The 22,196-nt window shown below is 70.3% G+C and overlaps 4 protein-coding genes across 6 annotated transcripts; 1 reads left to right on the top strand and 3 right to left on the bottom strand.

Moving 5' to 3' along the window:
- Positions 1 to 1,170: 1,170 nt before the first annotated feature.
- MAP1S (microtubule associated protein 1S) lies at positions 1,171 to 10,358 on the bottom strand. The gene is made up of 7 exons (XM_063357937.1): positions 10,161 to 10,358; positions 8,226 to 8,327; positions 7,404 to 7,486; positions 7,145 to 7,285; positions 3,422 to 6,671; positions 3,058 to 3,278; positions 1,171 to 2,939 (listed from the first exon to the last, which is right to left on the bottom strand). Exons 1-7 carry the CDS (start codon positions 10,297 to 10,299, stop codon positions 2,784 to 2,786), a joined length of 4,092 nt encoding a protein of 1,363 aa, XP_063214007.1. The 5' UTR covers positions 10,300 to 10,358; the 3' UTR covers positions 1,171 to 2,783.
- Positions 10,359 to 11,402: 1,044 nt separating this feature from the next.
- On the bottom strand, positions 11,403 to 12,460 carry LOC134526260 (cocaine- and amphetamine-regulated transcript protein-like). The gene is made up of 3 exons (XM_063357977.1): positions 12,329 to 12,460; positions 11,625 to 11,708; positions 11,403 to 11,527 (listed from the first exon to the last, which is right to left on the bottom strand). Exons 1-3 carry the CDS (start codon positions 12,458 to 12,460, stop codon positions 11,420 to 11,422), a joined length of 324 nt encoding a protein of 107 aa, XP_063214047.1. The 3' UTR covers positions 11,403 to 11,419.
- A 475-nt stretch (positions 12,461 to 12,935) lies between these two features.
- LOC134526252 (survival motor neuron protein 1-like) lies at positions 12,936 to 15,899 on the bottom strand. 3 transcript variants are annotated; one of them, XM_063357956.1, is made up of 6 exons: positions 15,335 to 15,899; positions 14,566 to 14,709; positions 14,200 to 14,484; positions 14,012 to 14,103; positions 13,809 to 13,897; positions 12,936 to 13,179 (listed from the first exon to the last, which is right to left on the bottom strand). In XM_063357956.1, exons 1-6 carry the CDS (start codon positions 15,530 to 15,532, stop codon positions 12,950 to 12,952), a joined length of 1,038 nt encoding a protein of 345 aa, XP_063214026.1. In that variant the 5' UTR covers positions 15,533 to 15,899; the 3' UTR covers positions 12,936 to 12,949. The 3 variants fall into 3 exon arrangements, with proteins under 3 accessions (XP_063214026.1, XP_063214028.1, XP_063214027.1); XM_063357958.1 differs by having other exon boundaries at positions 13,040 to 13,179; positions 14,012 to 14,125; positions 15,335 to 15,898; XM_063357957.1 differs by having other exon boundaries at positions 13,040 to 13,179; positions 13,978 to 14,103; positions 15,335 to 15,847.
- Positions 15,900 to 17,088: 1,189 nt separating this feature from the next.
- On the top strand, positions 17,089 to 18,945 carry GADD45B (growth arrest and DNA damage inducible beta). Its single transcript, XM_063357973.1, has 4 exons — positions 17,089 to 17,273; positions 17,377 to 17,478; positions 17,862 to 18,075; positions 18,225 to 18,945. The coding sequence occupies exons 1-4, from the start codon at positions 17,236 to 17,238 to the stop codon at positions 18,336 to 18,338; spliced, it is 468 nt and encodes a 155-aa protein (XP_063214043.1). The 5' UTR covers positions 17,089 to 17,235; the 3' UTR covers positions 18,339 to 18,945.
- Positions 18,946 to 22,196: the final 3,251 nt, after the last annotated feature.

Below are 22,196 nucleotides of genomic sequence, written 5' to 3' on the forward strand. Positions count from 1 at the left end.
GTCCCGCTCCCTTTTGTCCCTTCGACGCGCCCCCCCCGCGTCGCTGGGACCGTGCGGCTGCGCCAGGCTGAGCCCCCCCCCCCCCCCCCCCCCCCCGCCACCCTTCGGTGCCACCGCACCGGCCCCGGTGGAGACACGGTGCTAGGGACCGAGGGGGCGGCGGGGCGAGCAGCCCGATCCCGGCCCCACGGTGCCGGCACCGCCGCTCCCCGGCTCCTCCGTGACCCCCGGCGGGGCAGCGATGCCGGAGAAGCCCCCGGTGCCCCCTCCCCACGGCCACGGACCCCCCCCCCCGCCTCGGCTCACACAGCCCAAAGCTCACCGGGGGCCGCTCACCGCGCCCGCAAAACGCCTCGTCCCGCGGTGGGGCCGGTGGGACGGTGACAGCGGCAGCGCCGGGATCACCCCCGGCCCCCCCAGTCTCGGCACTGGGGGTCACAACCGGCCCCCCGGTGAGTGGACCCCCCCCCCCCCCCTCCCCGCCGGAGCAAAGGCGTTGGCAAGGTCCTGGGGACAGGGAGGTTTTGGGGACAGAGAGATTTGGGGAGGGGCTGGGGGGGACTTGGTGGGGGTTTCGGGGGGGGGGGGGGGTGGTTCAGCTCCCTGGTCCTCCCACGCTCCGGCTCACCACGCCGGGGGGGGGGGGGGGCTCAGCCCCGCAGCCGGGGCACAGGGACATGGGACACCCACCCCACCAGCACCGAGGAGGCTCCAACATCCCCCCCCGGGTCCCCCCCCCCCCCCCCACTCCGTGAACAACCGTGCGGGGGCAGAACGCGGCGGCCCCCTCCTCTGCGGGCCGGGGGCGGCGGGGATGGGGATGCAGTTGTCATGGCAACCCCGCATCCATCCTCAGCCGCGCTGATGCACCAGCCCCGCAGCGCAGCCGCCCCCCCAGCCCCTCTCCTTCCCCCCCCCGCAACCCCGAGCGATGCCATGTCCGTCCCCCCCCCCACCAGCCCCCCTCCCACCGCAGGGTGCAGCCCCAGAGCACCCCACGCCTGAGCCCCACCGAGCCCCCCCGCCCCCCCAGCACCCACAAACGGCCCTGCAGCATCCCAGGACCCCATGGTGGCACCCAGCCCGACCCCCCCCCGACACTGTAAGGACTTGGGGACCCCCCCAGATTCTCCCCCCCACCCCAAACACAGGAGGCAGAGAGCAGCCGGGAGCTATCCTCTCTTTAATGCTCATTTTCAACACATTTGCCAAACGGGAACGTGGCGTGCAAGACAGGGAGCGTGCCGGCGTCCACGGGCAGGGGCCGGGGGGAGGTTGGGGGGGGGTCAGACACCCCCCCCACACACCCCCCCCACACACACCCCCCAGCCAACCTTCAAACCAGCTTCCAGCTAAGAAAAAAATATATAAAGCACTAAAGGTGAAACATTCAGTCCCCCCTCCCCGAACACGTAGGACGATACAATCCAAAGTAAAAGCCCCCCCTCCCCGGCCCCCAGACGGTGCCTGAGGTGGGGGGGGGCACAGATAAATAACCTCCCGCCAGACCAGGTTTGGTTTGTTCGGTTTTCACTTTTTTTTTTTGTTTGTTTGTTTTCTTTCTTTTTTTTTTTTCCTTTTTTTCTTAAAAAGTCATTACAAAAAGAGCCAGCGAGGAACCTCCTACAAAACGGGTTAGTGTTTGCCCCAGCAGGGAGATTGGGGGGGGGGGGGGGGGGGGGCGGGGAGGGGGGCAGATCCTACCTCCCCCCCGCCTCCACCTCCCAGCCCGGACCCCCTCTCTCTCCGCTCACAAAAACCCCTTAAAAATTGCACGTGACATTTGGTTTCTTAACAGCCTTCCGGCAACTCAAGGGCTATGGGGTGGATGGGGGGGGGGGGGGGGAGGGGGGGCGGGAGGGGGGGCTGCTTTCCCCAGTCGTCGTCCCCCCCCAGCAAGGGTGCACAGTCAGGCCCCACGGCCCCTGCTGCCGGGGAGGGAAGAGCCATCAGTGCAGCGAGCTGCCAGGTCTCAGCCTGGCAGAGAGGAAAGCGCCCCCCCCCGCAGCTGCTGCACGTGATGGTGGGGGGGGACACACACAACCGCTCTTGGCGGCCACGGGGTCCGGCCGGGGGCGGGGGGGGGGGCACGGTGCCAGGGACGAAGCCTGTGGCTGTAGTGCCGGAGGAGCAGCCGCCACAGCCCCCAATCCCTACCCCACGGGGACGGGACCCCCCCCCCTCCAGGAAAGGGATCCGGCCCCCCCCGTGGGCTGGGGCTGCAGGTACCCGAGGGGGGGGCAGTAGTGGCTTGTCCAGGGAGGGGGTAGGAACAGCAAAGAACAAAATTTACCCTGTTAAATCGATCACGGCTGGGGCTCGCTGCCCGCCGGGAAACAGCTCAGCACTGCTGCTGGATCGGTGGGGGGGGGACACACAGATACACGGATCCTGCCCCCCCTCACAGGCAGGGTCACCCCGATCCCAGCTGGTCCCTCACCCCCCCACCCCGGGACGGCGGCGGGTGCAGAGCGAGGAGTGCACGGCTCCGGCGTGGGCATGCGGGAACCATGCAGCGTGTGAGGGTGCGGCGTGTGGGTGCTGGGGGCTCAGGGGGGGTCCCCGGGGAGCCCCTGCCAGTCCCGGGTGGTGTTGGTGGAGGGGGGCGAGCCCATCTCCCCCCAGCAGACCCCCCCTCCCCGTCTCTCTCCCCTCCGAGCCACAGCAGCCGGGGGCTGGCGCAGCCCCGAGTCACCGGGTGCGGAGGGAGGGAGAGGGGGGAAGGGTTCATGGAGGAGGAGGAGGGTGGGGACGAAGCCCACGCCGCGGCCCCCCCCCCCCTCTCAGAACTCCACCTTGCAGGCGGGGAAGGTCTCATCCTGCATGGCCACCGTGCTGTTGCTGCCCAGCACCGTGATGCCCAGCTCCTGCTGCCGGTCGTGGGTCTCCTGGTACCACTCGTGCATCACCAGCGAGTCGAAGGTGGGGATCAAGGTCACCTGCAGAGACACCCACCGCCCCGCGTCACCGCACCGCGACACCCCCCCCACCGCCACCACCACCACCGGGAGGGGGCCGATCCCACCCCTCCGGGTACCCGGGAGTAGGGGGGCTCACCTGGATGTCGGTGCCCCACTGGTGCTTGCCGGCGAGCAGGGCGTCGAGGAGGGACCGCAGGACGCCCTCCTTCAGGTGGTCGTCGCCGCTGACCACGTAGCAGAGGGAACGCACGCGCCGGAAAAACTCCTCGTCCACCGTCCGGGCGCTCCAGGAGCCGGGAAGATACGCCAGGTCCACGTAGATGGGGGGGCCGGGGGGGGCCGCAGCCCGTGTGCCTGCTGGGATAGGGGTACAGCGCTGTGAGCAGCAGTCCCCAAACCCCCCCACCCCATTGCACGGCACCGGCGGTGCCTCCGAGCTGCTCCGGTATGGGGACACCGAAGCTGGCAGCACCCACGTCCCCCCCCCTCCAGCCCCGTACCTGCCGGTGACGCCCTGCCAGCTCCCACCGGCGGCCGGGCTCCAGCGCTGCGGGTGGTCCCTGGGGTGCGGGTGTCGCCGACGGAAGGGCCCTTCTTGTCCCCGAGGGCCAACCTGGCCTTGTCCCCTGCGTCACGGGCCGAGCTGGCGGGACCCCTGGCCTTGGGGGCCAAGGTGGGGTGCCGGGGGGGTTCGGCCCTTGCGGCGGTGGGCGCCGAGCCCACGCGGGATGGGGTCCTCTTCACCTTGCCGGGGGGTTCCTTCTTCCCGGCGCGGGTCTGCTCGGCCGGCAGCGCCTCGGGGTCCACCATGCAGATGCCGGGCTGGGCGGGGATGGGGTGGGGGTCCTTCATGGGGGCCGGCAGCGGGTCGCGGGCCCTGGCCACGCCGCGGGTGGGTTGCTCCGAGTCCTCGTCCGATTCCAGCCCGTCGGCCAGGATGGAGGGACAGTCCTCGGTGGCCGGAGGGATGTCGGAGTCGGAGAGGGTGGGCAGCGACTCACTGACGGAGGTGGGGGGGGTCTCGCCTGCTGGCTGGCGGGGCCGGCCCTGGCGCTGCACCAGCTCCTGCGACGGGTCACTGTCCGACAGCTCCCGGGGGCTGGCGGCAGCCGAGGGCGACCGCTCCGATTTGGGATGCTCGAACTCGCAGGGCGACACCAAGCAGAGGTCCACGTCATGGGGCGAGTCGGAGCGGCGGCCATGCCGTGGCACCGCGTCACCGTCAGCCCGCGGAGGGTGGTGGCACGGCCGCAGCGGCAGCGACAACCCGCCCTTGGTGGCCTCCGGCTCCGGCGTCCCCCCGGTCCCCCGGGACCGCCTGCCTTCCTCCGGCGGGGACTCGCTGACGGGTGGCAGCACCTGCTCGAAGGAGACGGAGAGCGACTCGTCCACCTCGGTGGAGTGCGGGGAGCCCACCTCGGCCGGCAGCGAGGGGGTGGTGATGGTGGGGGACACATCGGGGACGTCATCCTTGAAGGGGCTGAGGGAGAGGCAGCCTGCCTGCTTCTCCTGCGAGGAGCTGGAGCCGTCCTGCGAGGCTTTGCCCCCGGCCGGTGGCCAGGGGTTGGGCTGCCGGTTGGTGCCGGCGCCCGGCTCCTCTGTGCCATCGTCCACCGGTGACTGGTGGAAGGGAGTGTGCCCGGCGCTGGCCGGTCCCGAGCTGGCCGGAGACATCATCTCCAGGGTCTTCTCCTCGGAGCTGCCGCAGGCGTCCTCGCCGCCCTCGGGGCCGTGGTTGAGCATCCCGGTGGGCGTCAGGTCGAAGTTGACGCTGCGGTCGCTCTTGGGGGTCTTGGCCAGGGGCGAGGGGGGACAGACGGCTCTCAAAGGGCTGCTCTCCAGGTAGCGGAAACGCTGGGGGCTGTCGGGGTCCTCCAGGCCGTTCTCCAGGCAGGATGAGTCCCCCGCCGCCCCAGCCCCGCCGTTCTCCAGCGGCGAGGGCTCCAGCTCGCTCTCGGCCGTGGTGATGCCCTCATCCGTCGATTCCTCCTTCCTTCTCCTCCCGCCGGTCCCCGGTGAGGCGGCCCCCCGGCCCCGCTCGGCCTCCGGCAGCATGTCCTCGGGGGAGGAGGACTTGGAGCCGTCCGACGTCCCCGGCTCCTTCCTGCCCCCTGCCTCTCGGGGGGCTTTGGCCTTGGGCTTCTCCGGCTCCTTCTTGAGGGGGGTTTTCTTGATGCTGCCGGCCTTGGCCAGGGGTTTGCGGGCCTCCGGGACCGGCGTTTTCCGGGCCAGGGTCTTGGCAGGAGCCTTGGCCTCAGCCTTGCTCTCCTTCGCGTCCTTCCGCAGTGTCTCAGCCTTCAGCTCCTTCTTCACCACCTTCACCTCCTTCTTGGCCTCCCCCTTGGCCTCGGCTCCCTCGTCCTTCTTCAGCAGCTTCTTCTCCTCTTTCCGGGGGACAGGCTCCTTCTTGGCCACCACCTTCTCCTTGCTCAGCTTCGGCTTTGCATCCACCTTCAGCTTCTCCATCGAAGAGTCCAGCTTGGCCCGAGCATCCTTGGCTTTCTCTTCTTCCGACCCCACTCTGGCTGTCTCCCCCAGGGGTTTTGGCTTCTCCTTGGTCCCTGCCTTCACCTCCTTCCTCTCCACTTTTGATGGAGCCTTCTCCTTCGGTGCTGGTGCCCCAGTGTCCACCAAGCTGAGCTTGGAACCTGACTTCAGGCTCTCCTTGCTCTCCGCCCTCCTCTGCTTGAGCGGCTTCTCGGGTTGGGGCACCGACGGCCCCTTCAAGTCATTCTTGGTGACCACAGGATGCTTGAGGAACTCCAGGTGCTTCACCTTCTCCAACCCCTCCAGGATGCGGCCCTGGGGGGTGCAGCCGGGGAAGAGGACCCGGATGATCTTCTCGGAGGGGCTGACAGGGTGCCAGACGAGCAGGGCGCAGATGGAGGTCAGGCACTGCAGGGGCAGGTCCTGCTCCTTGGGGTAGCTGTTGCCCGACCATTGCTGCAGGAGAAACTCCAGCTCCTTGGTGCCCTTCACGGGGTTCAGGATGTACATGTCCAACCGGCCCACTCCCATCTTCTGGAAGAGGACGGTGGGCTCTGCGCGGGGTCCGCTATCCCGGGCCAGCGGGTTGGGACGGATGCCCAACTTCTCCAGGTAGTGCAGGGTGAGGGCAGCCTCATCGCAGCTCTTCAGAACCCGGGAGTTACCCTCGATGTCCTTCAGCTTCTCGGAGACGTTGAGGAAGACGACACCCAGCTCCGGGGAGATAAGGTTCTTCGCCCAGTCCCCGTTGCCCTGCGAGCTCTGGGACGGATCCTCCTCCAGCTCGGCCAGCTTCCTCTGCAGCAGGCTGTTGACGCCGGGCAGGCTGTCCGTGCCCGCGTGTGTCACCAAGATGGAGTCGATGCGATCCAGGTGGCGGACCAGCTTCCAGAAGGACGACTTGGGGTTGGAACCCCCGTTCACCAAGACGTTGAAACCGTTGACGGCAAAGAAAGCTGAGTCCCCTCTCCCGCCCGGGAAGATATAGCAGCAGGGCTTGGAGAGCTTGAGGAAGCCGACCATGGTGGGGGGCTCGAGGAGGTCAAAGGGGGACTGGGGCTCCAGCGACTCCGAGAGGTACTCCATGAACTCCTCCAGCCCCTCCATCTCCGGCAGGATGCAGCCCGGGTTGTAGCGCAGCTCGATGAAATCCTGGAGGTTGTGATGGTCCAAACCCGAGTCCTTCCACTCCCCAAAGTCGGGGCAGCTGATGGTCAGCCTGGCCTTGGCCGAGGGGTCCGCGGAGCTCAGGATCTCCCCCACCTGCCAGGAGACGGGGACAGCCAGCGCTTGAGGCGGGAGGGGGCACCCAGGGCCGGAGACGCCGCAGCCCCGGGGGTGCCTCAGCGCCCCCCATCCCTCGACAAGCACCAGGCACCCATTCCCTGGGGGCTCCCGCAGCCCCATCCCGCCCCCCCCATACCCGGTGACACGATGACACGATGGCTGGGGGGGGGCCGGTCCCCCGTTCACAGCCACCTCCAGCTGCCAGGATGGCCTCCCTCCAGCCCTGCGGCGGGAGGGACATGTCGGCACGGCTGCCTGCAGAGCAGACGGCTGGGCCAGCCTCCCGCCATGCCCGGCTCCCCCCCGAGACGCCGGAGAACGTGAGCAGACAGTCGCTCCGGCAGCACCGGCCCACAGCACCCCCCCCCCCGCCCCCAGCCAGCCCCGCGCACCGGGAGGAGCAGGCAGCTCCTCCCCGGGGGTCCCCTCCGTTCCCCGGGGCACCGCACCTCTTTGTCCGTGAAGATCTGGATGAAATCCCGCAGGGAGAAGCAGCCCGTCTGCAGCATCAGCTCCCCCGTCTCCTCCACGCAGGGCCCCGCGAACACCAGCAGCTTGTGCTGCGACACGTCCGTGATGAGGTTCCGCAGCTGAGGACGGAGGGGACACGAGGACGGAGGGGACGTGAGGACGCCACCGGGCTCCATCCAGCGGCAGCCCCCCCCCCGCTGCCAGCGGCTCCGAAGGGGCCACGGCTCCCGGGCTCACCTCATCGCACAGGGACTTGTCGGAAGGGTTGAGCAGCACCAGGGTCTCCAGCACGTCTCCCCGGTGGTGGAGGGTCCGCTGACCTGCGGGGAGCCAGGGCTGGCACCCACCCTCCCCAAAATACTGGGCCTGCATCCCAGTCTGGCCTTGTCCCGTGGGGATGGGATGGGATGGGATGGGACGGGATGGGACGGGATGGGACGGGACGGGACACACGGCGGCAGGGCCAGAGCCTGCCCACTTCCCCCACGGAAAAGGGACAGTCACCGTCCCGCTCCCGGACACCGCGGGGGCCAGCGGATCCACCGAGCCAAAGGACACGTTTCCCATGTCCTTCCTGCCGCAGGGAGGGGAGGAGAAGGCGGGGGGACAGCCTGAAGGTGGGGGGGGACGGACGGGAGAAGGGGAGTCCCTTCTGCACCCCCCCAAGCACCGCAGCAAGCCCTGGGTGCTCCTGGGGGGGGGTGTCTCAGGGCTGCACCCCCCCTTCCTGGGCATGCAGGCACCCACTGGAGACCCGACCACCTCCTACAGCCCCCCCTCCGCTGCCAGGGGGTGACCCACCGGTGTGACAAGGGGACACGGTGGGGACAGAGACACCAGAAGGGCTCCGGTATTCCCGGCTCCATCTTTTCCTTTCCCTTCTTTCTGTGGGAAATCGCATCCCGCCCCGGGAATGGGCCAAGGAAGCGGTTTCTCACGTGGGGGAACACGGGGCTTAGCCGTGGACGGCGCCGGGGTGGGGGGGGCCCACAAAGCAAAGACTGTTCCCAAAACAGCCGGGGGCTGGATTAGGGGGGGTTGTCCCCCCCCTTTTTTTACCTTTCACGATGCTGGAGAAAGTGGCCGAGTGACGGGACACGAAGAGCTTCAGCTGCTCGTCCAGGTTGCAGGAGGAGAGATCGATGTCCCAAGAGCGGATTCCTTTTTTTTTGGGGGGGGGGGGGGGGAACACGACACCAAAAAATAGGAGGGGGGGAATTCATCCCCGTTAGCACCCACCGGCATCGTGTCCCCACACCGCAGCACCCATACGGTTTATGCGAGAAGCAGCAGGGTGGCGACTGTCCCGTCCCCGTCCCCCCCCCCAAGACATGGCCACGCCACGGTGGCTTTGGGGACACCCCGGTGGGTCCCCAAGCCCAGCCGGCCCCCGACCCCGGCACGTGGCCGACGCACCCAGCGGTTGCCCGGCGGGCAAAAGCACCTTGCGCCGGTGACTCACGGCGGCACCGGCTCTGCCAACCCAAAAAAACCCCGGCGCCCCGGGCGACGGGCGCACCTTGCCGGCACCTCTTCAAAAGGCACTAATTAATAGAATTAACGGTGCCGGAGGATTCGGCGCACGCGGCGCTATCGCCGGCACCGGTGTGGGTGCTCCCGGAGCGGGGTGAGGAACGCCAGGGCGCAGCCCCAAAAGAGCCACACGACCCCTCCGGGACCTCGCAAAGGGGGATTCGTGGGGGGCTACCAGCCCCCCAACACACCATGGCGGCCAACCGGCGTGGCCACAACCGCTGGCGGCTAACGGCCCGGCAAAACGGCGGGCGATGGCGTAACCCGGCCGGGCCTCGGCGCAGGGCGGCTGCGGCGGGGGGGGTTGCACAAATTTTGCACAAATTTTTGCACAAGGCACCGGGTGAGGGCTGGGGCCGTTTTTGGGGTGATTTCGCTGCTTGGAGTCAGCAGGGTTCAGCCCCACGGGGTGCGGGGGGGACAACACAGGGGAGTCCTGGCAATACATGTGTGTCCCCCCCCCCGTCATGATTTGGGGGGCCTGCTCCCTGCAGGGGTGGTGCCATGGGCTGAGACACCACCCCCCACCCCCCCCCCGAGCTCTGGCCACAGCTCAGGGAGGGCCGGGAGATGGGGCTGAAGGGGGGGTCTCTGCAGCACGGCCCCCCCCCGCCAGGCTGAGCCCAGCATCCCCCCCCCAGCCCAGCATCTGCCCCCCGCAGCTGCACGGGGCAAGGTCCCAGGTGGTGACAAGGAGAGGGGACAGGTCACAGGGGTCCACCCGCAGCCCCAGAGCCTGGGGACAGACCCCAGGGGGAGGGGGGGGGCAGATCCCCAGGGTCGGGAGGGGCGGGTCGCAGGGACAAGAAGGGGGATCAGCACTTGGGGGGGCGGGGGGCGCAAATTCTGAGGGTCTGGGGCAGGAGAGGGGACACATCCTGGGGGTTCAGAGGGGGCAGATCCTGGGGGCTTGGTGGGGGCAGATCTTGGGGACCCCGGGGCAGAAGAAAGGGCAGATGCTGGGGAGCCTGGGGGGGCCAGATCCTTGGGGGTCTGGGTCAGGACAAGGGGCAGACCCTGGGGCTTGGGGGGGGGGGCAGATCCTGAGGAGCCTGGGGCGGGAGGGGGGGGCAGATCCTGGGGGTTTAGGGGAGGCAGACCCTGGGGGCCCGGGGGGGGGACAGATCCTTGGGGGTCTGGAGCGGGAGGGGAGGGGCAGATCCTGGAGACCCTGGGGCGGGGGGCAGATGCTGGGGGTCAGGAGGGGGCGCAGAGCTTGGGGGGGTCCAGATCATGGAGACCCGAGGCAGGAGGGGGCGGACCGGGAGGGCCCGGGGAGGGGGGGGAATAGATCCCGGGGAGCGGATCAGACCCCGGGGCAGCGGATCCGGTGGGGGGATGGAGGTGGGGGGGTGGGGGGGAGCAGACCCCGGTGCACGATGCGCGGGGGAGGGCCGGGCCCACGGGCCCGCCCCGGGGGCAGCGCCGGGCCCACGGCGGCCACCGCCGCCCCGGGCTCACCTCGCTCCAGCTGCTGCAGCGCGGCGGCCAGCAGGCCTGGCCGGTGGCAGCCGCCGCCCACGATGGCCAGCAGCGAGTAGCGGCGCGGCCCCGCGGCGGGGCCGGCAGGAGGAACCGGAGCCGCCGGAGCCGCCGCCATCTTCGGCCGCCCCCCGCCCGCCCGCGCCGCGCCGCGCCGGGCCACGCCCCCCGCGTCGCGTCACCACCGCCCAGCCCCGCTCAGCCCCGCCCACTGATGTCACCGCCCGCCAATGGGGGACGGCGGCGGGGAAAGGCAGCGGCGGGAGGGCGGGGAGCTCTTAAAGGGGCAATGGCAGGGTGGGGCCGCGCTGGGTGGGGTCCGCCCTCCCGCGCCGTGCAGTGCGGTGCAGTGCGGTGCATGCAGCGCAAGGGGTGCGCAGGCCAGTGAGGAGCTGGGGGTGGGCGTTGCAGGGCGAGGCAGCGATGGGAGGCAGCGTGAGGATGGGGCAGTGCAGTGCCATGCCGGGATGGGGCTCTGCAGCGCAGTGCGGAGCCGGGGGCGTGCAGTGCAGCAGGGTGCAGTGCACGGATGGGGCTGGGCGGCACGGTGCCGTGCGGGGGTAGCACAGTGCAGGGGGGGGGCGAGGCTGTGCAGCGCGGTACTGTGTCGTGCAGGGGGGTGCACGGTGCAGCGGGGCGCAGCACGGGGGCGGTGCAGTGCGGTGCAGTGCGGTGCAGTGCCTGGGCGATGCCCTACGGTGCAAGATGAGGCTGGGCTGGGCAGCGTTACCCCCTCACGCCCCCCTGCCTTCGGCCTCCATTCCCAAACTGTTTCTCCACCCACCAGCAGGCCAGGAATAACCGGTGCCGTGACTGTAAGGCCACCCCCCACGAGGCCCAGCTCGCAGCCCCCAGCCCACCCTGGCAGCGACCCCCCTCCTGCTCCCCCGCCACGCATCCCACCCCAGCCCCGAGTGCCCCACACAGACCCACAGCAGGATGGGACCCAGCACCCCAGAACCCGCTCCCAGCCCGGGGCGGGCAGCAGAGGGGTGCTGGCACCCCAGACCCCCCCCCCAAAAGAGCAGGCGGCAGGCGTGAATCCAAGTGGTTTATTGTGTCCCTGGACACCCACAGCCCAAGGGGCCGGGGCACCCCAGGGTGCTGTGCAGGCACCTCCAGTGCGGGGAGAGGGCTGGGGGCCTGTGGCTCCCCCTCCATCGCACAGGGCACAGCCTGGGCCAGCAGCGTCCCAGCGGGTGGCAGCGTCCCCCAGTGTCCCCGATGTCCCCGGTCCCTCAGGAGCACTTGAGGATGAACAAGTTGCAGGCGGTGCCGCGGGGGCAGCTGCAGAGCTTCCCGATGCGTGCCCCTTTCCGCACCGCACACGGCTCCCCGGGCTCGCACTGCGGGATGGCCACCGTCAGCCCCGGGGCTCGGCCACCCCGGCTCCCCCCGCCGGGGCTGGACCCCTGCAACCAGCACCCACCGCCCCGGCCGTACCAATGGCACCCAGCTCAGCCTTTTCTCCACCGCCGGCAGCTCCCGGCTCCCCAGTTTCTCCAGCACCTCCTGCAGCGCCTCGACCTGCCGCAGACAGCACGCTGTCACCCTGAGCCCCCCAGGACGCCCAGGGGCTCTGGATCCGCATCACCCCGAGTCCCCTGGGATGCCGGTGCCGGATCCTGTCCCACCCACGAGCAGCACCCGTCCCCACAGGTTGCACCCTGGGGTGTCATCACCGCTCCTTATGCCTGGTTGGTCCCTGCTGGAGGGGAATCGGGGCTGTGGCAGGACTTGGGGGGGGGGGCTTGGGGTACGTCCCACCCGCTGGGTGCAGCCCCGCATCCCTTCCCCAACACCCACCGCCACCCAGCACAGCATCTCCCCTCACCGCACCGGAGCCAGAGCAGCCCATTGGGGCAGGACAGGGAGGGAAAAAACAGGTAAAAGCTGCAAATTCCCATATGCCGGGGTGTCCCCGGTGCCCTGCGAGGGACCCCTCGGCGCCCATGAGCAGCGGCAGAAAAACACTGGCAAGGTCTCAATGTCCCCCCTCCCCAACAGCCTGGGGACACCCCGGCACAGCCAGAACCAGCCCCTAAAACGGGGGAGCGGGAGCACCCCGAGGTGCCCCACAGCCACGTCCCCCCCCACCCAGTCTGGGGGCCCCGTCCCCCACTGGCATCGTTCCCCCGGCCCCTTACCAGCTCCGTCTCCTCCCGGCTCTGCCCGGGCAGGCTCTCGGATACCTGGAGCCCCGGTACCAGCTCCGCGGTGCCCGGCAGGACCAGGCTGGAGCCAGCCAGGCACAGCAAGCAGAGCCAAGCGCTTCCCATGCTCCCGGTGCCGGATGCGTCCCTGGATGCTCAGGGATGCACCCGGCTCAGCCGGCTTTATACCCCCCACCTCCGCCACCCCCCCCCTGCAGCCGCCGAGGGGCACCGGCCTGGGCAAACACCCGCTGACGCAGGCAGGCGCCCAGCGGGTGCGTGTGTGTCCCCAAACCTTGACGTTGTCACCAGGCTGGATGGGGAGGGGACACGTCCCTGGGAGATGCGTCCCCCGGGACACGCGTGCCCCGAGCCGGCGGGACCAACGTCAGCGCCACGTCCAGCCGGAGCAGCCCGAGAGGCGGCGGGCACGGAGGGTCCCCCCCCGGGGCTGAGCCCCCAGCCCCCACGGCGAGGCAGAGGCCACTCTGCCAATTCCCTGAGCAAACAACACGGCTGCGGCTCATCCCGGCGCGTCCCGCTCGCCGCTGGCATTGCCGAGGGTCCCTCCGGGGAGGGCGCAGACAGGCCGGCACACGGCTCTCACAAACAGCTTTATTCCAAAGTGGGGGGGGGGACAGAAAGGGGGGAAAAAAAGGGGGTGCTGCAGCCCCCCATCCCAGCCAGGGCTCTGATGCAGAGCCGGCCGGGGTGGAGGAGGGCTGCTCCCCCCATCCTTGCAGCCAGGACCCCCGGGGGGGACCCTCCGCAAGCGAGGGGAGAGCAGGAACACGGTGCTGCCCCACGGCTGCCCCTCCGGTGGGGCGCGGGGGGGCCGGATCCAGCTGGAGGGCAGCGGACAGGGGTGAGGGGTGGGGAAGGGGCAACAGGGTATCCCAGACCCCTGTCCCCATGTCCCACAGCCACACCAGGGCCCCCCATGGGGTCCCCCAGCATCCCTGTGGGGGCCCCTTCATGTCCCACAGCCCTGCCAGATCCCCCTGTGTCCCCATGGGGTACCCCAGCCCCCCAGCATCCCCCCAGCATCCTCGTGGGGGTCCTCCCGTGTCCCCAGGGGGTCCCCTAGCCTCACAGAATCCTTGTGGGGTCCCTTCATGTTCCACAACCCTCCCAGGTCCCCCCGTGTCCCTGGGGGGTCACCCAGCCCCGCAGCGTCCCTGCAGGGTCCCCTCATGTCCCACAACCCTCCCAGGTCCCCCCGTGTCCCTGGGGGGTCACCCAGCCCCGCAGCGTCCCTGCAGGGTCCCCTCATGTCCCACAACCCTCCCACGTCCCCTTGTGTCCCCAAGGGATCCCCCAGCCCCATAGCATCCCTGTGGGGTCTCCCCCTCTCCCGCAGCCCACCCAGGTGCCCCCGTTTCTCCTCCCCCCCAGCAGGGCGGTGATGTGAGAGCAGGGCCCCACCGGGGAGCACAGGGAGGGGGATCCAGCCCCAGAGCACCCCCAAACCCACCTGCCCTCCTAACTGCGCGGGGGCTTCTTCTGCCTGCGGCCCGGCCTCGGGGGGGGCTCGGCAGCCTCCCCCCGGCCTTCCCGGAGGCCCTGGGGTACAGAGGGATAGGAGGTCATGGGGGGGACCCTCTCCTCCCCGCCCCCCCCCCCCCCCATTCACCCCTCCGTACCACATAGAAGCCGGTGTGGTACCCACTCATGTACCAGGCCATCAGCATCGCGGCCAAGGCCTCCTCCTCCTCCTCTTCCTCCCGCATGGCGTGCAGCAGGGCTGGGGGCCACGGCGGGGGCATCACCTGCCAGCAGCACCCACAGCCCCTTAGGGAGAGACCGGGGTGGAGGGGGGGCATAGGGTGCCTCAAATCTGGGGGGGGGGGATAGTGGGCACTCACCTCAGGGGGTTGGGGGGAGCTGGGTGGTTGCTCACCCTTCCTCCTCCTCGCGCCTGGGGGTGGCTCCCACGATGAGGGGGGCCCCTCGCCCCCCAGGGTGTCGCTCGCCCCCCAGGTCGCGGGGTCGGGGGGCAGGAGATCGGCCAGCGCCCGCTCCTCGGTGTCGCCGTAGCCGTCAAACTGCACCAGGCAGGTGCCGGTGCCGGGGTCCAGCGCCCGCAGCCGGGCCGGGTAGAGCCGCCCGTCCCCGGGCCAGGCGGTGCGACACGCATCGCCCACCCGCCACTGCGGGGACACGGGGGGGGTGAACGGGGGGAACAGCGTGGACCCCAAATTCCACGGGGTTTGGGGATGTTGCTTGCTCACCTGGTGGCCTTCCTCCTCCTCCTCCTCCTCGGTGGGGGTCACGCTCGAGGTGGGGGTCTCGGAGCCGCCGTCTGAGCCATCGCCCGCAGCATCCCGGGGCAGGGGGGAGCGGGGCCCCGCGGCGGAGCCGGAGCCGTTGGGACCCTGCGAGTGGCAAAGGTGATGCCACGGGGCGGGACGGGGACACGGGCACCCGTGGAGCACCCCGGGCCTCTGGCTGGAGCAGGGCGTGGAGACCCCCTCCTGCCACTGGTCCGGTCCCCCCGAGCCGGGCTAGCCCAGACCCTCCAGCCCCGGTCCCGTCACCCCCAGCCCACTCCGCTCCCAGCTTGGTGGCCCCCAACCCCGGTCTGGTGGCCCCCGACCCCAATGTCGTCGCCCCCAGCCCGGCCTGGTCCCGGTTTGGTGGCCCTGAGCCCTGGTCTGGTCGCCCCCAAGTCCAGTCCGTTCCCAGCCCCGGTTCGGTAGCCACCAGCTCCGGTGCGGTCCCGGTTTGGTGGCCCCTAGCCCACTCCGGTCCCGGTCCCAGTCCCATCACGCCCGGCCCGCTCCGGTCCCGGTCCCGCTCCCGTTCCCGGTCCCCGTCCCCGTCCCCAGCCCCACTCCGGTCTCGGTCCCAGTCCTCTTCCTGCCGCCCCGGCCCCGCTCCGGTCGCCCCCGGCCCGCTCCTGTCCCGGTCCCGCCGCCCACTGGCCCCGCCCTAGCTCAGCCCCGGCTCCCCCAGCCCACTCGCGTCCCGGTCCCGTCCCGGTCCCGTCCCGGTGCCCACCCGCGGCTCCGGGGCGCTCTCGGCCATTGCCCGGCGCGGGCGGCACCACCCCCGCGCCCGCACGTGGCCCCGCGCCCCGCCCACTCCTCCCCAGCCCCGCCTACTCCGCCCGCGCGGCGCCCTGTGGGTAATGTAGTCCCCGCCCCCCGCGGCGCGGGCGGGGCGGGGCGAGACGCGACTACATTTCCCAGAGGGCATTGCGCGCAGGGCAGCGAGCGGGCGGGCAGAGCGCCGCCGCCGCCTCTCGCTCCCCCTGCTGGCCGGGCGGGGCGCGAACCCGGCAGCTCGGCCACCGGTGCAACGAGCTGCGGCGGTGCTCGGCGGCGGGGGGACGGGGACACCGTGGGGCAGTGGGGGCCGAGGGGGGACACAAGGCGCAAAGCCCTGGGCGTGGGGGAGCCGGCACCACCGTGGGGGGGCGGCGGGAGCACCGGCAGCACCCCGGGCGTGCGGGGGCGGGGGAAGCCCCGGCCGCCCGTCCCCGGCAGGTGGCAGCCGCCGCCCGCCCCAGCCCCGGAGCACCGGCCGCCCGCCCCCGCCCCGCTGCACGGGGGTCGCCCCCCGTGTCCCCGGTCCCCCGGCTTTGAGCGCACCGACACCACCCCCCCCACCCCCCCCGTTACAAGTCCCGGTGCACGGAGCGAGCGTCCTCCGCGCCCCCCTGCGCAAATTGCGTCCCCTCGGTGCACGGACGGACCCCCGGTGCACGGACAGACCCCCCCCGTGCAGGGACAGAACCCCCCGTGCAGCCCCCCGTGCGACCCCCGGTGCACGGGCAGATACCCCGGTCCTTGCACCGAACCCCCGGTGCACAGACCCCCCCGGTGCAGCCCTCGGTGCGCGGACCCCTCCTGGTGCACGGATCCCCCCCGGGTACATGGACTGACGCCCCCCTCGGTGCAGCCTCTGGTGCACGGACACATCCCCCGGTCATTAGACCGACCCCTTCAGTGCACCGTCCCCCCCCCCGGCGGTGCACGGACAACCCCCCTGGTACATTCCCCGGTGCACGGATTCCCCCCGTGCACGGGCACCCCCCCGCGGTGCACGGACACCCCCCCCGGTGCAGCCCCCGGTGCACGGACAGATCCCCCCGGTCCTTCGACCGACCCTTCGGTGTACGGACAGACCCCCCCGTGACCGGACCACCCACCCGGTGCCCCTACCGGTTCAGCCCCAGTGCACAGAGCCCCCTCCCCCGGTGCACGGATTCCCCCCTCGGTGCACGGACAGACTCCTCCCCGGTGCAGCCCCAGGTGCACGGACAGACCCCCCCCGGTCCTTGGACGTACCCCTTGGTGTACGGACAGACCCCCCTGTGCCCGGACAACCCCCCCGGTGCACGGATTCCCCCCCGGTGCACGGATTCCCCCCCTCGGTGCAGCCCCCGGTACACGGACAGAACCCCCCCCGGTGCACGGACAGACCCCCCCCGGTCCCTGGACGTACCCCTCAGTATAGGAACAGACCCCCCCGTGCCCGGACCCCCCCGGTACCCGCCCCCGGTTCGGCCCCTCCCGCGCGGCCCCGGGGCAGTTTCTGGGCGGGGGTTTCCCCACGCGTCCCCCCCCCCCGCCAACTCCCGCCCCGCCTCGTCCCCACGTGGGACCCGCCGGCGGCGGCCAATCCCCGCGGCGCCCGCCCGCCGCCTTGTGCCGGACCAGCCAATGGGCGAAGCGGGGGCGCCGCGCGACGCCCCGCCCCGCGGCGGGAGCCTATAAAAAGCGGCGCCGGGCGCGGCGGCGGCTGAGAAGCGATCGCGCTGCAGCGGCGAGCGGAGCGGACGGAGAGTCGCGACAGCGCCGCGACATCACCGCGACAGGACCGCGACCACTCTCGGGATTATCGCTTTTGGGATTTGCCTTCCCTTTCCCTTGCCGCACCCGGATTACAATCGCACCATGACCTTGGAGGAGCTGGTCCCCTGCGATAGCAGCAAGTAAGTGCGGCGGAGCCGGTGCTGAGAGGGGGGTCGGGGGCGGGGGGTGTCTGTCGTTGTTGTCGCCGTCGCCGCTCACCGGGTCCCTTGTCGCTGTCCCCAGGATGCAGGCGGTGAGCGAGGCGGTGGAGCGGGTGCTGGTGGCGGCGCAGCGGCAGGACCGGCTGACGGTGGGGGTCTACGAGTCCGCCAAACTGATGAATGTGTGAGTATCCCGGGGCGGGGGGAGTCGGGGGGGGGTGGTGCAGGGCTGGTGCAAGTGGAGATGGAGGGTGTATATCCGGGGAACGCAGGGGGGGCTGCAAGGGGACGGGGGTCCGGCAGCACCAGTGCACTTTGCATGGTGGGGGGGGGGGGGGTCGCCCAGCACCGGAGTTCGCTCAGGGCTGGCCCTTTGCAAAGGGTTTGTGCAGGGGGGGGGGGGGGCTGCAGTGCTGGGGGGAGCGGGGGATGTCCCCCATTTCTCCCTTGCAAGCCGTGGTGACACGGGGTGACAGCGCTGGGGGTGGGGTGGGGGGAGTTGCACCATTCAGGGCTGGCGTTGTGTGTGTTTTCCCCCCCCCCCACTAACGCCACGTGCGCCCACAGGGACCCCGACAGCGTGGTGCTGTGCGTGCTGGCCACCGACGAGGAGGACGAAGGTGACATCGCCCTGCAGATCCACTTCACCCTCATCCAGGCTTTTTGCTGTGACAACGACATCCACATCCTGCGCGTCTCGGGCATGCAGCGCTTGGCCACCATCCTGGGCGAGCCCGAGCCCGGCGCCGAGCCCCGCGACCTCCACTGCCTCTTAGTCACGGTGAGTGGGACGGTGATGCACGGCCACGGCCCCGTGATTCACCCCGGGCGTCGCGCCAAGGGTGGCGGGGGGGGGACGGGACACGGCACAGACTCAGGGCCACGTGTCACGGCGCTGGTGGCACTAACCCTCGTGTTTTTGCTCCCCAGAACCCCCACAAAGACGCCTGGAAAAGCCAAGGGTTGGCGGAGGTGGCCAGTTATTGCACCGAGAGCCGGGACAGGAACCAGTGGGTGCCGTACGTCTGTCTGCAGGAACGCTGAGCCCGGCCCATCCCGCCTCTGTTCCTGAAGGAGAAGGAGGAAAAATAATAAAACGGCAGGAAAAAGAAGGAGAAAACGGCCAGTTAAAAAAAAAATAAAAACCAACAAAAAAAAAAACCAAACCACAAAACCAACAACCCACAAACCCGAACACCCACCGAACCTTATTTTTCTTTTTAACCGGAGAGGAGCAAGGAGCCGCCCGGGCGCAGCGGTGGGCATGGGAAGGAGAGGAGCCGTGGCCGTGCCGTGGCCGGTGGGACGCTGGCCGGAGCACGCCGGAGCCGTGCCGAGGAGCCGTGCTTGGACCGTGGGGACGAGGAGCCCCGGGGAGGAGATTTGGAGACTGCTTTGGTTTTGCTTTTTGGCATCTGTGACTCGAGGACTGCGGAGAGACCGAGTTTTACAAACAAACTGCCTCTTTTTCTTTTTTTTTTTTTTTTTTTTTTTCCAAGGGATTAATTAATACCCGCGGTGATGGACCTGCAGCACCGGTTTTTTGCACTCGAACCGCTTGGAGAGAGACCCTGAACTGAACCGATTCCAGAGTCTATTCTTATATTGATTTAAGAGAAATAATTATTTGCAATAAAAATGGCTGCGGTCACGGGTGTCTGCCTCCCTCTGCGCTGCCCCAGCCCTTCCCGTGGGGAGCGGGAGCAGCTGCCCCCGGCCGGGTTTCGGGGTGGGGAGAGGCCCCAGGGCCCCCCCCCCCAGTTTTGCTTGGCCACCCTTGGCACCGGTCCCGCTCCCCGCCTGCCCCTAGGGCTCTGCAGCCAAAAAAATGTGTGTGGGGGGGGCATTTCCCCCCCCCGCCATGCTGCCTGGGGAAGGAGAACACCACCCCCCCACCTCCCTTCTCCAAAAAAGGGGGTTTTCTGCAAAAACCCACCCTGGGACCCCCATGCACAGCCCTGGGGGCTGTGGGAAACTGAGGTATATCCCCTTCTCCCCCCCCCCCCCCCCCCCCCCCCCGCAGCCAGTCCCCGGCGGGTGGGGGTGACCCGGGTTTCGGGATCCACCACCCCCGCAGAAACCGCAGCTCCCTCCGGCCGTGGGAACCGGGACCGCCCACCCGTGGGCTGAGCCCCCCCGCGGGGTCAGGAAACACCCCCCCCTGCCCACAGCCGCCGCCATGCGGGAATTCCCCCCCCCCGCCGCCACCGCCCCCCGGGAGAGGGACTCACCCCCGGTGCTCGGCGCTGCAGAGACCCATAGCCCGGGGCTGGGGGAGGGGGGGACACCCCCTCCGACCCACCCCTTCCTCCTACAGCGCGGGGGGTGTGGGTGACCCCACCCGCACGGATAAATCCTCCCTGCCCCCGCCCCCAGCAAACCGCGGGCACCTGCGTTCTTAAAGGACCCCCCCCCACCTCGGGGATGGGTGCCCGGACTCCTGGGTTGTTCTCCCACAGACAACCCCCCCCCTGCGCCCCGAGGTGGGTGCCAGGACGTGGGGACACGGGGATGATGAAGCTCAGGGGAAACTGAGGCAGTGACCGGGGGGGGGGGGTGTTTTGCGGTGGCCACTGTCCCCGTGCCACCGTCCCAGCGTGGCGGGGTGCGGGGTCCCCCCTGTGTGGGCGGCGGGGGCTCCCCAGGGCGCGCCCCCCACCCCCGGGACAGGAGCACGTGTGTGGGTGTGGGTGTGTGTGTGTGCACACGCGTGTGGGTGTGGGGGTGTGTGTGCACACGCGTGTGTGTGCCGGTGCCCGGCGCTGCCAGCCCCGCTCGGAGCATCCCGGCATCGGCGCGTCCGAGCAGGCCCCGACCTGAGCTCACCCCAGCCCTGCTTCACACGCACGCACACGCACGCACATGCATGCAGACACATACACACGCACACAGACACGCACAGACGCACGCAGACACACACACGCACATGTGACATCCCCGGGCACCGCGCAGTGTATCAGGCCCAGCTGACGGTCCCGGCTCTGGCCTGGCACAACCTCGTGTTTGGGGACACCGGGGACATGCCGAGGGCCGGGACGGCTGCCAGCGCCGCGGCCGGCACCAGCCTGCTGGGACGAAGCCGGGAGAGTGATCCTGCTCGGCTGGGACACCGTGTCCCGCCTGCCTGGGGACACAGTGACCAACCCATCTGGCTGGGGGCACGGTGGCCGTCCCAGGGTGCCACACGCCTTGGGGACGTGCCCTGCGCCCTCCCTTTGGGCCTTGACTGTAGGGGGAAACTGAGGCATGGAGGGACGGTGGCACGTGGCACCCCTGGCTGAGGACACCAAAGCAGCTGGGGACACGGGGACACATCCCAGCCCTCCTCCCACCCACGGCACCGCAGGCTGGAGCCACCCCCGGGGCCGTGGGAGCGGGTGCCCCCCACGATGTTGCCTGGGGGTCCCACGGGACTGGGCAGGCCCTCGGTGGAGTCAATACCCCCCCCCCCCACGCCCCCCGAATGCACACGGGGTTGGGCTGGGTGTCCCAAATCACGGCCCCCCGCCCTGCACCCGGGGGGGGACACGGCAAAGGACCACCCAGCCTGGCCCGCCGGGTCAGCCCAGCCACACCTGCAACGAGCTGGCAGGTCTCAGCTCGGAGCCAGGGATTGTGGGGGGGGAAATGGGGGTGGTTCAGCAAGGACAGGATGGGGACCCAGCCCCCGGGGGGGGGACGGACGAGCTGCCCAGTGGGAGGGTGATTCCTGCCTGCAGCCATCAGCTCCCCAGGGCTGCACCCACCAAAGTGGGGGGACACGGGGCGGGGGGGACACGGCCAGCGGCACCCTGGGATGAGTCACAGCCCTGAGCCTCCCTCACCTGACCGCGTTCCTGGCGGCGTGATCCTCCCGTGCCTCAGTTTCCCCATCTGCCGAAGGGCCGAGCCGCCCCTCCCATGGCGCAATTTGGGAAAGCGAGAGCCTGAGCCCCGAGTCTGGCTCCGGAGGGGGGAGGTTTGGGGGGGGGACGGGGACCCCCCTGTGCATCCCCAGTGGGGAACAGAGTGGGGTGCTCTGGGTGAGCCCGGGGGCAGCAGCGAGGGACACGGCTGCAGCTCACCCTGTGCCTTCAGGCGGCTCGGCAAGGGGCACGGCTCGGCGCGGCGCGGCACGGCACGGCTCGGCACGGCTCGGCACAGCCTGGGCAGCGCTGGCTCAGGGGCACCCATGGGTGCTGGTCCCTGCGAGCACCCAGGGAAAACCGCGAGGGAAAGGGGCCTGAGGGCAGGCTGAGGCTCCCCGAAACTCATTTCACTGGTGAGGCAGCGGGTCACAAGGCCCCAGTGACCCCGGCCTGGCATCGGCGCCGCCATTCCCGCCCCCGGTGTCACCGGGGAGGACGCGCCACGCCTGCGCCGCGCAGCCACTCGTGTGATGAGCGTGTCAGGCCGAGCTGAGTCCCAGCCCTGGGGCGCTGGGGGGGTGGGATGGGTGACAGACCCCCGGACCCCCATCCCTGCAGCCCCCAGCGCCCTGCACCCCCCTGCACCCCCCCCTCCCCGGCCCGGCGGGACACCCACGGTGCAGCCCCAACCGCAGCCCACCCCGGAGCGCACACGGGACCACCCACACGTGTGCTGCGTCACGCACACGCACATGCCACCCGCCCCCCACATTGTCCCTGCCCCCCCCACCACCATGGACACTGAGACCCCCCTGGGCCCCCCCAGATGGCAGCGAGTTGCACCCCCAAGGGCCCGATCCTGCAGTGGGTCACAGGCAGGAGAGGACCCCCCCACACACACAGCACTGCCCAGACCCCCAGCGCTGCCCCAGACCCCCCACGGACCCCCACACAACCCCCAGCCAGAGGGGGGCAATGGGATCCCACGGTCGGTGGGGGGCAATGGGACCCCCCACCACCACCACCACCCCCCCTTGTAGCCACAGCCCCCGGC

This window comes from Chroicocephalus ridibundus, chromosome 22 (assembly GCF_963924245.1).
Source record: "Chroicocephalus ridibundus chromosome 22, bChrRid1.1, whole genome shotgun sequence".
NCBI lineage: Eukaryota > Metazoa > Chordata > Aves > Charadriiformes > Laridae > Chroicocephalus > Chroicocephalus ridibundus.

What these genes read in the sequence shown, in the direction of transcription:
- MAP1S (XM_063357937.1), bottom strand. Translation starts at nt 10,299, where the DNA reads ATGGCGGCGGCTCCGGCGGCTCCGGTTCCTCCTGCCGGCCCCGCCGCG. An exon ending in GCTGCAGCAGCTGGAGCGAG is followed by an intron (nt 8,328 to 10,160) that starts GTGAGCCCGGGG and finishes CCAAAAAAAAAG; the next exon opens with GAATCCGCTCTTGGGACATC. An exon ending in TTTCTCCAGCATCGTGAAAG is followed by an intron (nt 7,487 to 8,225) that starts GTAAAAAAAGGG and finishes GGCTCCCCGCAG; the next exon opens with GTCAGCGGACCCTCCACCAC.
- LOC134526260 (XM_063357977.1), bottom strand. Translation starts at nt 12,460, where the DNA reads ATGGGAAGCGCTTGGCTCTGCTTGCTGTGCCTGGCTGGCTCCAGCCTG. An exon ending in GCCGGGAGGAGACGGAGCTG is followed by an intron (nt 11,709 to 12,328) that starts GTAAGGGGCCGG and finishes TGTCTGCGGCAG; the next exon opens with GTCGAGGCGCTGCAGGAGGT. An exon ending in GGCTGAGCTGGGTGCCATTG is followed by an intron (nt 11,528 to 11,624) that starts GTACGGCCGGGG and finishes GCCATCCCGCAG; the next exon opens with TGCGAGCCCGGGGAGCCGTG.
- LOC134526252 (XM_063357956.1), bottom strand. Translation starts at nt 15,532, where the DNA reads ATGCCCTCTGGGAAATGTAGTCGCGTCTCGCCCCGCCCCGCCCGCGCC. An exon ending in AGAGCGCCCCGGAGCCGCGG is followed by an intron (nt 14,710 to 15,334) that starts GTGGGCACCGGG and finishes TGCCACTCGCAG; the next exon opens with GGTCCCAACGGCTCCGGCTC. An exon ending in GCTCCCCCCAACCCCCTGAG is followed by an intron (nt 14,104 to 14,199) that starts GTGAGTGCCCAC and finishes TGCTGCTGGCAG; the next exon opens with GTGATGCCCCCGCCGTGGCC.
- GADD45B (XM_063357973.1), top strand. Translation starts at nt 17,236, where the DNA reads ATGACCTTGGAGGAGCTGGTCCCCTGCGATAGCAGCAA. An exon ending in GTCCCCTGCGATAGCAGCAA is followed by an intron (nt 17,274 to 17,376) that starts GTAAGTGCGGCG and finishes CGCTGTCCCCAG; the next exon opens with GATGCAGGCGGTGAGCGAGG. An exon ending in TCCGCCAAACTGATGAATGT is followed by an intron (nt 17,479 to 17,861) that starts GTGAGTATCCCG and finishes GTGCGCCCACAG; the next exon opens with GGACCCCGACAGCGTGGTGC.